Source organism: Sitophilus oryzae, unplaced genomic scaffold, assembly GCF_002938485.1.
Source record: "Sitophilus oryzae breed Bouriz unplaced genomic scaffold, Soryzae_2.0 scaffold_1500_pilon_pilon, whole genome shotgun sequence".
NCBI lineage: Eukaryota > Metazoa > Arthropoda > Insecta > Coleoptera > Curculionidae > Sitophilus > Sitophilus oryzae.
In genome coordinates, this window is record NW_022146171.1 from 3458539 (window position 1) to 3474640 (window position 16102).

Below are 16102 nucleotides of genomic sequence, written 5' to 3' on the forward strand. Positions count from 1 at the left end.
CGAGATTTTGTATGTGATAAATTAGTTAAATTAGGATTTATTGACATATTCAATTGTTTTCGGTCACTTCCGGTTTCAACGTAAATTACTACAACTATTGATTTTTAAGTGGCACTCTTTAATTTTTTTACTTTATTCGATAGAAAATGATACTCTGAATAGAATGACATATCATATGTCAACTTTTGACATTTTCTTTATGGTTTATTTGAAATTGTATTATGAGGTTCACAACGACAATTTGACTCGAAATACCAAATGTGTGGTATCAAATTATTCGTAAAAAATGCTTTTTCCATATGCTGATAAGCTACCCTCGTCCCATTCGAAAAAATTGAGATATTATTAAAAATACGACTTGGTCTTCTTTTAACCGGCCGGGACAAGACACTAAACATTAGACGATCAAATCTATTTTTCCGAGGCTCCTTGATTAAAAATTAGTGTTTTTACACAGCAATGGCACGCTAGATTGAAATTTAAAATACAATTTGTTTTGAAGCGAATATGTTGTGAGTGTCATTTTCTATTGAATAAAGTAAAAAATACCGATGGTGCAATTTAAAAATCAAAAGTTGTAGTAATTTCCGGTGAAACAGAAAGTGACCGAAAAGAATTAAATACGTCAATCAATCCTAATTTATGTTATATACTAACATACCATCTCGTTTTTTTATATGAAAAAATAAAAAAGATATAGGGGGTGAGCCACTTTTGAGACGCACCCGGTATAAAACAAGAACTTCCTTAATATTTTTATTCAGTGATTGTTAGTAAATATTTTAGTGCAACTGAAATACTTGAATTTATATATTAATAACTATTAATTACCGGGTGATTTTCAGAAATGGCTCACCCCTATAACTTTTTTTATTTTTTCAGATAAAAAAACAAGATTTTGTATATTAGTAAATGCAATAAATAAGAATTGATTGATGTATTCAATTGGTTTCGCTCGCTTCCTGTTCACCGGAAATTACTACAAATTCTGATTTTTAAATGGCACTTTGTAAGTTTTTTATTTTATTTAGTAGAAAATAACATTCTGAATAGAATGACATATCATATACCAACTTTTGATATTTTCAATAATTAAAAAAATAGCTGAAAAATAGCATTATAAATTTATGTAAAGCCATTGCCATAAATGTAACGATAATTTGACTCGAAATACGAAATATGTTGTTACCAAATAATCCGTAATTTTTTGTCAAATATGCTAATGGCCCACCCTCGTTCCATTTGAAAAAATTGAGCTATGATTAAAATTACGATTTGGGCATCTTTTAACCGACCACGAACCGACACGAAAAACATTAGAGGATCAAAACTATTTTTCCAAAGCTCCTTGATTAAAAATTAATGGTTATAACTATTCTAGATTGACATTTAAAATGCTATTTCTTTAAATGGAAATATTAAAAGTTGACATAAAATATGTCATTCTTTTTAGAATGCCATTAGAGTGTCATATATGAATAAAGTAAAAAAATACCGATGGTACCATTTAAATATCAAAGGTTGTAGTTATTTCCTGTGAAACAAGAAGTGACAAAAAGTAATTGAATATGTCAATCAGTCCCGATTTATGTCATATACCAATACACGACATTTCGTTTTATTATAGGAAAAAATAAAAAAGTTCTAGGGCTGAGCCACTTTTAAGAAACACCCGGTATAAACCAAAACGTAAATTTTGTCTAGAGTCGATGTATAATTTCGGATACAAATTCAAATAAAATTAAGTTAAAAATATGTTTACCTAATAAAAACATTATTTTCTAGGGTAGTCCTGTAGGTGGAAATATCCTTAATTACCTTCTGGAAAAATCCAGGGTAATCAGTCAATCTCCTGGAGAAAGAAATTTCCACATTTTCTACCAGCTTTTAGATGGAGGCACTGACGAACAGTTAAACAAATTAAACTTAAAAAAGGATTTCAATTCTTATTATTACTTATCACACGGGGTAAGTTTCTATAACTTTAAATATTTTGCATAATATTTCTTCAAAATATTTCTAGGATAAGGCACATAATTTTAAAAGAGAAGATAAGAAAAATTTTCGAGAAGTCGAAAGTGCCCTGTCAACTTTGGAGTTCACCCCCCAGGAACAGGACGACATATTTTTCATTATTTCAGCAATTTTACATTTAGGAAACGTCGGATTTACAGAGGCTGAGAATAAGGCTGTTATTGTTAAGCCCGAATTAGTTGATAACATTGCAAACGTAAGTAAAATATGATAAAAAAAGTGTTATTATAAATTTGCTTTGTGAGAATTTTTTTTTGCAAAGTGGGATGTTTTATAATATACATGGGATGCTTTCTATATACATATTCTTTATCAGTGATTATTGCAATTTTCCGCCTGGAGTAAAGTACAGGGTGTCCCATTTTAGTTGAAATCATACGGTAAATTAGTGAAGATAGAAGGGTGCGATTTGCACAAAATTGGCATAGCCCTCTTCGTTTCTGAGCTACAGGATCTTTTTGAAACTTTTGCAATTTGGGACAACCCCTGTATCTCTGTTATTGTTAAAGCTATCGAGAAGGTGAAAAGTGTTTATTGCAGAACTTTTTACCTAGAATACAGTGGCGTAGTCTGTTATTTTACGAAAAGAATATTTTTAAAGATATGAACTAAAGTTATGTTTTCTTAAATGGGACACCATGTATATTTATAAATTATATGATCTGGCTTACCGTCAGCTTCTCAAAAATATATATCACTCTATATTTATTTTTACTATTTACTGCAATATTTAAAGGTATTTATTAAAAAGTCACATTTATTAGTAGGCCATGATTGATAATAAAAGAAACTAAAGAATTACTAAAAGTATACTGCTATCTGTCTCTATTTTTATTTTGGGAGCCACTAATAATTTTTTTATACAGGGTGGCGCCTCTCATACGCCGCGGAGGCTCCAAGGAGAACGACAGTTTGTATTCAAATGAAATTCTGTGAGCATATGTAGGTTAATTCAGAGCACTTTTTAAAAATATAGAGAGTTCTACAGGGTGTCTCCAAAAAAAGTTACATATCAAAGTTGTGTTTTTTGTAATGGAACACCCTATATATTAATTGATTTTCGGATTCGGGAAGAAAAATAAAGGTGGGTTTTATAAGAGAAGTATACGACTAAAATGCAAGGTTTTTGACATATTTAACAATAAAGAACAATTTTTAAATTACAATAAAAACTACCTAAATTGGAATTTACCCGGTATAGCCTTAATATGTAGTTAAATTAACTATTGTACTTTAAATCAAATTAAAACTTGATTCAAAAAGTTATACAGGGTGAGACAAAATTAATATTGAACTCTCTTATTTTAAATGGAACACCCAGTATATTATTCCGATATTCAATGGAGAATTCATGTCTCTTCAAAATACTATTAAGATTGCCTACCCCTCAAACAAAGATTTTCCTAGATATTTTCATTTACATGATTTGATCTGAGTAAATCTTTATTATTTGATAAAATCTAGATGGCTGTGATATGTCTGACGATACTTCAATATAGCTGTCTAATTAGTCCAACTTTAACAACTAGTTATCATTTTGTGTCAGTTAAAACAAAAAAAATTCTCAGAAATTTGCCGACAATGCAAACTTATCCTACATCAGAGACAAGTGATATGATTCTATTAGTTGGTGAATGAATGAACCAATTAATAGAATACTTAAATGCTCCTGATTTTATCTAGTCTGTTTTTTTTATGCGGATATGTTAAAGACAATGTTTACAAAACTCGACCAACTAGTGTCGACAACATAAGAGAAATTATTGTAGCTTTTCGAGGTAGAACTTCACATATGCCTTTTAAAATGAAAAGATCCTTTTGAAAAGACAATCATTTTATGCAGTTTGGTTTGGTTTGGTTTGAAACAAGAGAGGAATCATTTTGTGCATTTGATTTCATCTAGCTAATTTTTGTCGCATAATTATAAGTTTATATCTAGTTTTAATTCTGTAATAATTAAAATGTTTTAAACGTGTATCTTTTTATTACCCATGAGTATTTTACTCTACAATCTTTAATTTTTGTTAAGTTAACAAAAGGTATGCCACACAGCCACCTAGATTTTTTCAAATAATAAAGATTTACTGACGCAAAATCATAAAAATTAAAATATCTGGGAAAATCTATGTCTGAGAGGTAGGCAACTTTATAATATTTTGAAGATATATAAATTCCCCATTGAACACCGAAAAAATATACTGGGTGTTCCATTTAAAATAAAGGAGTAACTTGCTTTTAAATGTGACTAATGTTCCATATTAATTTTGTCTCCCCCTGTATAACTTTTCTGGTCAAATTTCAATTTAATTTAACATACAATGGTTCTTCTTCTTCTTATCACGCCCTCTCCTGCCGAAGGTTGGCGATCCAAATGGCAATTGTGGCTCTGGAAACTGCAGCCCGGAAGATTTCCGCAGACGAGCGTTCAAACCATCTCCTCAAATCTTTTAGCCATGAGTTGAAAAAATATACTGGGTGTTCCATTTAAAATAAAGGAGTAACTTGCTTTTAAATGTGACTAATGTTCCATATTAATTTTGTCTCCCCCTGTATAACTTTTCGGGCCAAATTTCAATTTGATTTAACATACAATGGTTACTGTAATTAAATATCAGGCTATACAAGGTCAACTAAAATTTAGGTAGCTGTTATCAAAATATCAAATTTACTCTTCATTTTCACAAAATGTGCAATATGTCAAAATCCTTAGATTTTAGGTATATGCTTCTTTAATAAAACTCACCTTTATTTTTTTCCTAGAATCCGAAAATCAATTATTATATAGGGTGTTCCATTAGAAAAAACACAACTTTGATGTGTAACTTTTTTTGGGGACATCCTGTATAATTCTATATATTTTTATAAAATGCTTTCAGTTAACCTACATACGCTGCAAAAATTTCATTTCGATATAAACTACCGTTCTCCTTGGAGCTTCCGCGGCGTATGAGAGGCGCCACCCTGTATATTAGGAAAACTTAACTCTTTACCGCTATTTGTAAATCTTGGAAGGCATCGTACCGGAAATTTTAGATATTCCTTAGCTAATTTCCGTGCAATATACTTTCAGCAAGATAGGGCTTCCCCTCACAACTTTGAAAATATTAGAAACTTTTTAAATTATTATTTCTCAATTCGATGAATTGGAACCAATGAACCCATAGGATGGCTTCTCGATTTCTGATTTTGGGTATTTTTGAAATATGAAATATATCGTAGCAACTACAACAATGTCGAACATCTGAAAAATGCTTTAATAATGCAAACTTATAGATATTTGCAAAAACATCCCGCTATAATAAATTTCGTTGTAAAAAAAAAGAAAAATATATTCACAGATTCAGTGGTAACAGTTCAAAAGTAAAATATACCTATCATTCCCAAATAAAATTTTAATATGTGTATGACGGCCTACTAATAAGAAAATGATATATATTTTAAATATTATAGTAAATAGTCAAAATAAACATAGAGTGACATATATTTTTGAGAAGCTCATAGCAAGACAGTTCATATTTCCATTTCAGTTCCATTTGAAAAAACATAATTTTAGTTCATATCTTTAAAAATATATTATTTTCGTATGATAACAGACTACGCCACTGTATTCTACGCAAAAAGTCAATAAAAAGATCGTCCTTATCTTTATATCACTTTCATTGCAACAAATAGACATTAAATATTATAAATGTAACTAAATATAAAATACGTGCATCATAATGTAAACGCTGTAATCATCATTAATCATCAATCCTTTTTATATAACGCCTCACTTAATAATTCAGTAAGGTCAGCATGCAATAATTGTTTCGTTTAATGATTTTGCCTGGTTATACGTCTTTAAATTATTTGTTACTTATTAATTGTTACTTTTTAAAGCTCTATAAATAACTTCAATTCGAATAAATGGCCTAAAAGAAGGCCATTTATTATTTATGTTTGTTCGGAATTTCTAATTAAAAACAGAAAATTGTGGTTTTTTTAATTAGTATCTTTCAATAGATAATTATTAATAGTTCATTGACAAGAAAAAAAACTTCAAGGATACAATAAAAAAATTGACAAAATATTAAGTATTTCGGATTCACCGGTCAAACCAAACCTAGACCTAGACTAAAAGTTCTTCAAAAGATGACTCAGATCTCAGATTAGATCAGATTTGTTGAGATGGCTGTTGTCGTTGATATACAGGGTGGTACGAATTGTATTCCGGAAACTTCGGCAGCATATTCTGCACATAAAAATCTGTAAAAAAAGTTGAAAAATGCTTAGTGTCCAAGATACGGGGTGTAGAAGTTTCATTTTTATTTCGAGATTTTTTCCAAATAATTTATGAAGTAACGTCAATATTTGGATGAAAATTGGTGTCTAAGAGTTTTTTGACGTGAGAAATTCGATTTTGATGTCAATATGACTGCTACTTGTAGAAAGCATTTCCATATTTTTTAAATGGTCTGAAGAGTAATAACTTTTCGTCCGTACCTGTATAAAACTAGTGAGTAAGAAAATATACATTTACGGAGTTTTTTACGTAAAAAAGGTCTCTTGATACAAATCGCTAAGAGTAATGGTTCTCGAGATATTTGGAATCGAAACTATCAATACCTGTCATCATTAACATAAATTAAACATGTTGACTAAATAGTTATGAGACTAAAATCATAAATTTGAAATGTTTTTGTGCTAAAAGTTCAAAAGAAACTGGTTTATCATCATTTTTTCGAAAGAAAAATTATGATTAATTAAAAAAAATACAGTTTCCAAATTTATCTCATTGAAACTATCTACTCAACATGTTTATTTTTTGTCAATAATGACATGTATTGACTATTTCCATTCTAAACATCTTGAGAACGGTTGCTCGTAACGATTTTAAATAAGACACATTTTCTACAAAAAAAATCTATTTTTTTTTCACTCAGTAGTTTTATACAGGTACGGAAGAAAAGTTATTACTCTTCAAAACAGTTAAATCACATGCTCCCTACAAATAGGAGTCATATTCACATCAAAATCCAAAATTCTCATGTCAAAAAACTTCCAGACACCAATTTTCATCCAAATATTGACATTACTTCAGAAACTATTTGGAAAAAAATCGAAATGAAAATGAAACTTCTACACCACATTAATACTACATTACATTAATTAATCATAAATTTTTCTTCGAAAAAATGATGATAAAACAGTTTCTGTTGAACTTTTGGCACTAAAATATTTCAAATTTCAGATTTCAGTCTAATAACTATTTAGTCAACATGTTGAATTTATGTCAATGATGACAGGTATTAATAACTTAGATTCCAAATATCTTGAGAACCATCACTCGTAGCGATTTTCACCAAGATACCTTTTTTATGTAAAAAACGTCGTAAATGTATATAGTTTTACTTACTAGTTTACAAAAAGTTATTATTGTTCAAACCAGTTAAAAAATATGTAGGTGGCGCCCCCTACAAATAGGAGTCATATTCACATCAAAATCAACATTCTCATATCAAAAAACTTCCAGACACCAATTATCATCCACATATTAACATTACTTCAGAAACTATTTGGAAAAAATCGAAATGAAAATGAAACTTCTACACCCTGTATCTCCGAAACTAAGCATTTTAGGACATATATTTATACAATTTTTTTACATCTTTTTATCTGCAGAATATACTGCCGAAGTTTCCGTAATACAGTTCGGACCACCCTGTATATTGTAGTCTTCTTCCGATTTCAAGGTTACATTCTCCAATTCTATTCTTTTCAAAAATTTAATAACTTGGAAACTGAAACTTTCATATAGCTCTTTGTCAATGGCTTATCATTGCCTAATACAAAGAAGCGCACATTTGCCAGTCTATCGCATACTGAATAAACGGTAGAATATGTTTTAGTTCTACCGTTTTTCTTCTGATTGACAGAATGCTCATATTGCTTGGTCCGTCTATATGACATTCCATCAGCTTTAGCGGTAGACTCACTACAGTTTTTTGTGTTTGCTTATGTCTGCCGAAGATTTTAGCGAATGTTCTACTATGAACTTTTGCCTGTCTCTGCCCAAGTAGCATTTTCAGGACTTGCGACCACATGTTTACTAAACACAACGTTGGATTAGTTACAAAAAATAGTTAGCTCCCTACCTTAGGTATTAAAATAAATTTAAACGTTTTTATAACGTTGTGCCGACGTTGGACTTGTACTACAGCAAAGTAGAAGCTTCTGCGACGTCGAATAAACGTTGTCTTCTAACCTTTTTTGCTTAAGTGATCTTTAGGTGATTCGGCCAACGTAGCTACAACGTTGGACAATATAGAGTTTTCCGACGTCAGTTTCAGGACCTATTCCAACGTTATGCAAACGTCATCTGTTTTACTAATTCCAACGTTGTTTAGATTTCCTTATTCTTAGGTTGGTAGGACGTCGGGTCACTACCTTTTTGCAACTGTATTGAACCATAACCTTAAATCTTAAATTTTCACTTCATTGTTCTGTTCAGTCAGACAGTTCAGTGCTGTTTTTGTTTTTATAAAAAAACTTAATTAAAATGGGACATAAGAAAGGTACATATAAAACTAAATTTAAATATACATCGACATATATTACCGATAATTTATCCACTCCCTCGTTTATTTAGATTATAGAGGGCGGCACAAGCTAGACTCTAGGATGACTAAATTAGGTAATCTTGCGACTAGTATACTACCTGTTAAGGCCGAACTGCGACTTTATTAGTCCAGTATGCGACTACTCGAACTACTCCATCTTAATCTCCAAAACAACAAAGTGCAAGCCGCCATGTTGTTAAATAAGAAAATGTTTCGTTTTTAAAATAGCAATTCCTGCTTTTTGAATACATTAACTTGAAATATTTGACCCTAAAAAAACGCGGAAACAATTTTTCGACTGCGAATGAATTATTCTCATTTTACTAAAAAAAAATTCAAGAAAATTTTTAAAACTTCTTTAATTTTAAGGCCCATTAGTATTTTTCAAAGTAGAAACAATACATTTATCAATAAAGTTGTTTGCGTTTAACTTTTTTGCCTTGGGTAACGAGTTACAGAGTCGGTTAAAGTGTTTCAATAATTATGATCTTCAAACATCCTCCACAATTAAATACTTTTGTTTTGTTTTCATTCACTGCCATCTGACATATGTCTCTAACTAAACCATAAAAATAATATTTTTACTATAATTATCCCAATTTAGGATAAAACGCGACTTAGACGCCATATTAGTTTTGTATTTCTGTGAATTAGGATTTTAAACAACGTTGCAGATTGTACTAAATTAGGCTTCTAGCCAACGTCGGTATCCAACGTCGTTTCGACCCAAAAATTATTCTCCAAACTAGTGCAGACTAGGGTTGGCACGAGGTTGTGCCGACGTTGCGCCCCGACGTTTGGTCGCGTGACACAACGTTGCCCCGACGTCCAAATGCTGCTTGGGTGCTCTGTTGATTATTCCCACACTTCTAGAGATTAGTTCTGCTATCTGTTATTTTATAACTGTTATTGATAAATAACAGTTCTACATACAAAAATCATTGTTATGAAAATAACAGCCACGATATACTTTCCGGATCGCTACACCACGAAATTAGCTGGCAACAGTCGTTGTTTCTAAAAATAAGAGGTAAAAATAACAAGTTCAAACTAAACCACTCACTGATAGTAACTGTTCACAATGCAATTCGCCTAGTTTATTAACACATGCCTATAACAGTTATTAAAAAATGTTATTTAGATGTAACAGTTTTTCGAATTATTATTTGAAATTGACTTGTTAACAGATTTATGTTTGGTATTTCAGCTTCTTAACTGTGATAGAGAAAAACTAAGACTTTCTTTGACGCAACGAACTATCGAGACTATAAGGGACGTAGTGACCACTCCTCTGGACAGAGAGTTAGCTGTGTATGCCAGAGATGCCCTGGCAAAAGCCGTATATGACAGACTGTTCACTTGGCTCGTGAAGCGAATCAACAGTTCCTTACAACCATCCGATGCCAGAAGGAACTCTGTGATTGGAATTTTGGATATTTACGGATTTGAAATCTTCGAAAAGAATAGGTAAAAACAATTAAATTTTAATAAATTGAAAATCGATAAAGATTAAAATTGTATTTTAAAAACATTTTGTATCGTAATTTTCAAAAAAGTAAGTGACTATTTTGAATTTTTCAGTTTTGAACAGTTGTGCATAAATTTCTGTAACGAAAAACTTCAACAATTGTTCATTGAATTGACGCTGAGATCAGAACAGGAAGAATATGAAAAGGAAGGCATCCAATGGGAGATGATTCCTTATTTTGACAATAAAATTATATGTGATTTGATTGAAGAAAAACATAAAGGTGGGTATTATCGAAGATAATTATAGTAGAACTAGAGTGTACCCGCGACTTCGTTCGCGTCGAATTAATCATTTGTAATGGTGATGATAAAACAAAGCAATACTTTCCATTAACATACAAACTGGATAAAATTTTCTCACATTTATGTCAGCATGAGGAAAAAACAATATGGCGATATTATTATATAACTTGGTAATATTTGAGGGATAGTTTCATCTCGTTGGAATTTGACTTTCGAAAAATCCGTTTGCCAAAAATAAGCTTTTTACGTCAAGCAGTTTAAGCAGAATCGTGGTTAATCAATTACCCAACTTTTTTCAACACCCTGTATGATTTTTTAAAGAATTTCAAAATATGTAAAAAACCAAAATAAATTATGCGTGTCCAAGCGTTTTCCCGAAAGACTAACCGTTTTTTAAGTAACAATAACAGTTTAAGCAGAATTACTCAAAGGTCATATTTTATGAAACACCCTGTATAAATTTTTAAAAAATCTTAAAATATGTAAAACAACAAAATAAAATATACGTGTTTAAGAGTTATTCCGAAAAACTCACCGGTTTTTAAATAAAAAATATTCTAATATTTGAGGGGTGGTTTCATCCCCTTAGAATTCGAGTTTCGCAAAATCCCTTCTTATCGAACCTCTACACCCTAAAGTCAATCCGTTTTCCAAAAATCAGCTTTTTACATCAAGCACTTTAAGCAGAATCGTGATTAATCAATGACCAATGACCAATTTCGACCCATTTTTTTGAAACACCCTGTATACTTTTTTAAAAAATCTTAAAATATGTAAAAAAACAAAATAAAATATACGTGTTTAAGTGTTTTTTTCTGAAACTTGACCGTTTTTAAACAAAAAATACTAGATATTCGCTTATCTTTTGTTCTGTAACAAGACGAGTTCTCAGCTCCAATGAAGTTTCATGTAGTATACAGGGTGGCCCATCGAAAACGTTCCGCAAGGCATAACGGCCAGGGTATTTTTTTTCAAAATATCCAGAAACACGTCAATTTTGTTTGTGAGGGGGACAACTTTTGCCCCAAAAATGATTACAAAATCTTCAACCCTTTAAGCGGGGGTGTCTTCCCCCAATTTTTTTCAAATGGGAAGTGAACTATACTTTCCCGCTTCGTTTTTGAAAATCGGTCGAGTTATTGAGAAAATATGAAGGATTGAAATTTGAAAAGTTTATTTAAACATTTAACAGAGTAAATAATAAGGATAAATTCCTTCGACCAATTTGCTGTTTTTTCTTATTATTTCTAGATGTTTACGCATTTTTTCACTTGCCACAAGGTTGAACGATCAGGTGCGGTAGTTGCTAGATAGCTGTTCTTTGACTTGTGCGTTCAAGTTCTTCTCAATATCGTTAAACTTTTTAACAATTATGGTGTACTTACTTGCAGAAAAAGTATAAATAATCGAACTTTATTTTAAAAATAAACTTTATTTTACTTTATTTTAAAACGTCTTCGTTGAGTTCTTGTACCAACTGAATTTTGTACGGATGGAACTTGGTGTTTTTTTAATATCCTTTAGACGCATGTACGATTCACGTAGGTCTCATTGGCAATTTTCTTGTACTCAGCGTACTATCCATGGCAACTTGGCCCAATACGAATACCTCCATAGCTTCATTTACTACAGGATTTTCCCTCTGCCTCTTTTTATTCATAACGGAACCAGTTTCGCGAAATTTTGCTACCAACTCGCGAACAATTTTGGAACAACCAACTCGCGAACAATAAAGGTGTTTGTCAGGATGGCGTTCATTGAATATCTGCGCACTTTTTCTGCAAGTGAGTACACCATAATTGTTAAAAAAGTTTAACGATATTGAGAAGAACTTCAACGCACAAGTCACAGAACAGCTATCTAGCAACTACCGCACCTGATCGTTCAACTTGTAGCAAGTGAAAAAATGAGTAAACATCTAGAAATAATAAGAAAAAACAGCAAATTGGAATTTAGCGAAGGAATTTATCCTTATCATTTACTCTGATAAATGTTTAAATAATTTTTTCAAATTTCAATCCTTCATATTTTCTCAATGACTCGACCGATTTTCAAAAACGAAGTGGGAAAATATAGAGAATAGATAGCCCTTTTCATTGCGGTACCATTTGATCCCCTTTCCATTTAAAAAAAATTGAGGGATGACACCCCCGCTTAGAGGGTTGAAGATTTTGCAATTATTTTTGGGGCAAAAGTTGTCCCCCTCATAAACAAAATTGACGTGTTTCTGAATTTTCTGAAAAAAAAATTATCCTGGCCGTTATGCCTTGCGGAACGCTTTCGATGGGCCATCCTGTATTTCTACCTATAAAAAAATATTTCTGTCTGTAAAGTAATATAATTTTCTTACATTATAGGATTAATTGCATTTATGGATGAAGAATGTCTGAGGCCAGGAGATCCAAACGACATAACTTTACTAGCAAAGTTAGACAAAAATTTGAGCTACCACGAACATTACATAAGCCACAAAAAAGCCGATTTCAGATTACAGAAAGTAATGGGACGCGATGTAAGCATCTAATCCCAACATTAAATCTTATTTTGTTCAAATTTTGGTTTTAACTTTTCTAGGAATTTAGATTGATTCACTATGCAGGCGTAGTGACATACAACATTAAATCCTTTATCGAAAAGAACAATGATTTGCTGTTCAGAGATCTCAGGGAAGCGATGTGCAGTTCAACGAATACAGTATTGCAGTCTATTTTCTTGGAGTCTGAACAACGAAGCAAAAAGAGACCGGATACTGCCATAACTCAGTTCAAAAATTCGTTGAATAACTTGATGAACATTTTGAAGGATAAAGAACCATCGTACATCAGATGTATCAAACCCAATGATACAAAGAGTCCTGGTAAGTAATGTTCTCCACAAAGATATAGACTTCATTTACAGTCCTGACGTAAAATATAGTTTATATCGATAATACTATTCAAACTTCAAATTTTTACTTAAATATTCATGTCATTTTTGGTAATTCTTATAGTCAATGAATATTTTACGCTATAGAGGTCTCATTTCGCAGTATGCGGGGCAGCCCCACAGACCAGTGACGTCCCCACAGGAACTTGAGGACCCACAGAGCCCTCAAAAAAATATTTAATAAAAAATATACATTATTTTGGTTTTGTTCTTTACTCAGGGGCTACCAAAAATATCTTGCACCGTGGCCCCCAGTTGTCAAGTTATGCCACTACCACAAACGTATCCAATTTTGATGCGAGACCAGACTTCTAGAACGTATAATATTCTTTGGTATAATGGTATAGCTAAATCTTAACTTAAAACTCTGTAATCAAAAACTTTAATAAATATGCTGGATCCAAAAATAACAAAAAAAATCAAATATGTTGAAACTGAGATGTGAAAAAAAATTATATCATTGTCCTTTGTAGGCATTTTCGATGAAGAAATAGTGAGACACCAAATAAAATACCTGGGTCTCATGGAAAACCTCAGGGTTCGCAGAGCAGGGTTCGCCTACCGTCGTACCTACGAGCTGTTCCTGAAGAGGTATAAGAGTCTGGCACCCGAAACGTGGCCCCATTTCCCAGGAAATGCCAAAGATGGCGTTCAGCATTTGGTTTGCGCTCTGGGATACGAAGCCAAAGAATATCAAATGGGAAGGTAATGAAAAATTAATCGGTAATAATCGTCATCGCTCATTCAATGTTACAAAATTAATATGACAGACAATGCAAGTCCAAAATTATTTTAACTATCAATATTTTTAGTCTAAAAGTATCAATACTGAACCTTTGTTTGTTATACTGAACCTTTGGTTGATTGTTTACTACATACTACATAGTTTATGAATTATCGCTAGTCAAACTTGTTTAATTTCGACACTGACTCACTCAATGATCCCCGAAACGTGGCCCCATTCCCAGGAAATGCCAAAGATGGCGTTCAGCATTTGGTTTGCGCTCTGGGATACGAAGCCAAAGAATATCAAATGGGAAGGTAATGAAAAATTAATCGGTAATAATCGTCATCGCTCATTCAATGTTACAAAATTAATATGACAGACAATGCAAGTCCAAAATTATCAATATTTTTAGTCTAAAAGTATCAATACTGAACCTTTGTTTGTTATACTAAACCTTTGGTTGATTGTTTGCTACATTAATAATAATATAAAATAATTCTTCTTATAGTTTATGAATTATCGCTAGTCAAACTTGTTTAATTTCGACACTGACTCACTCAATGATCATCAAAATTCAAAGGTATTTCTCGAAGTCCCACAAACTTCAAATTTTGTATTTTAGTTAGTATTTGGCCTATAAAGGAAAGAAAAGATGAAAACCCCCGAAATGTCATTATTCAGTAAATGAAAAATAATAATTATTAAAAATCAAACGTCTAGCTGCTACCGGCTACCGGTAACTGACTATTCTGTCGATACGAAGTTGCAGAAATGGATTTGATTGCTTTAACTTCAACTTTGTTCAACAATTCGGACCATATTGTATATGAAGGGCAAGGGGAAAATCCCACAATGTCACAAAACGGAGAAAACGATGATTTCATTATCAAATACCATGTTAAAGATATAAAAATGTATTACTGAATGCGTTATTATTTGGACATCGTTAGACATATAGACATATTCAATTACAATTTAACATGTGCCTGGGACTTGGCATTCTCAGCAAAGTTGATTACTTAAAAATTCAATAAAATGGACATTTGTTTTCCCCTTATCCCTATCATATAATTGGATCAAATAAATATTAAATATTTATAGAAGCACCTATTCAACAACTTGTTATAAATTGTTATTTAATCAATTACACATTTATACAGAGTGAGTCTTAAATAAGTGAAAATATTTTCAGGGCTGGTGGATCACGATAAAAAAGACATATTTTCTCTTTACCGTTTTTCAAATATATCCAAAATAACCGAGTTATTTTACTTCGAAAATTTGCAAAAAAATTATATTTTGCATACATTTTGGGAACCACGGGATTTTTTCAGGGTTTTCTTTCTTGTAAATTTATTCTACTACCTATGCTACCATATTATCAAGAATAGTTATTTATGATATAAGTGCTAAAAGTGGTATTTTATTTTGTGAGAAGGGAAGCTTGGAACACGACGCCGAAGGCGGAGTGTTTCATCCCTTCGAACAAAATAAAATCACTTTTAGCACACATATCACATATCATACACTATTTTTTCTACAAACAAGTTTATGCTCGTATATATCAAGGTATTATTACTTTTTACGTTAATGAATGATTCATAATATGTCATTCTGCAATTAAATTAATTATGAAGTTTATGATTGCTATGGTAATATTATCGCTTCAGTGTTAAAAGTAAATCACGTGACTTACTTTTAGCACTAGTGCTAAAAGTCTTTTAAAAGTAAATGATTTTTACTATCCGTGACATAATGTCACATTTTAGGCACTGACAGCATGCGCTAAAAATTACATTTTTACTGAAGTTTGTAGAAAAATTATGTTTTTTAGTTAAAAACTGAAAAAAAATCCAAATTTTATAAAAAATTCCCAAGAAAAAAAACCTCATAATCGTGTTTCTGGAGTCGAAATATACCACCACTAAAAATATTTGCACTTATTTAAGACTCACCCTGTATATTACAAATAAATGGACATTTTTAATTTCTATAATTATGCATTTTTTACATTTTATGTTTTTGAAGGAATATTTTTATTTCG

The 16102-nt window shown here is 31.5% G+C and overlaps 1 protein-coding gene across 3 annotated transcripts in view; it reads left to right on the forward strand.

Annotated features, from left to right (window-relative positions):
* The window catches only part of LOC115878155 (unconventional myosin IC), a 103425-nt gene that overhangs the window by 73301 nt on the left and 14022 nt on the right, over positions 1-16102 (forward strand). For 2 of the 3 annotated variants that reach the window (XM_030894539.1, XM_030894537.1), the window contains exons 6-13: positions 1786-1968; positions 2024-2230; positions 9841-10100; positions 10215-10384; positions 12764-12918; positions 12981-13263; positions 13805-13992; positions 14329-14372. In XM_030894539.1, coding sequence (XP_030750399.1) covers positions 1786-1968; positions 2024-2230; positions 9841-10100; positions 10215-10384; positions 12764-12918; positions 12981-13263; positions 13805-13992; positions 14329-14372 — 1490 coding nt within the window. Of the gene's footprint in view, positions 1-1785; positions 1969-2023; positions 2231-9840; positions 10101-10214; positions 10385-12763; positions 12919-12980; positions 13264-13804; positions 14037-14328; positions 14373-16102 lie in introns of all 3 variants that reach the window. The other variant, XM_030894538.1, reaches the window with a different exon arrangement.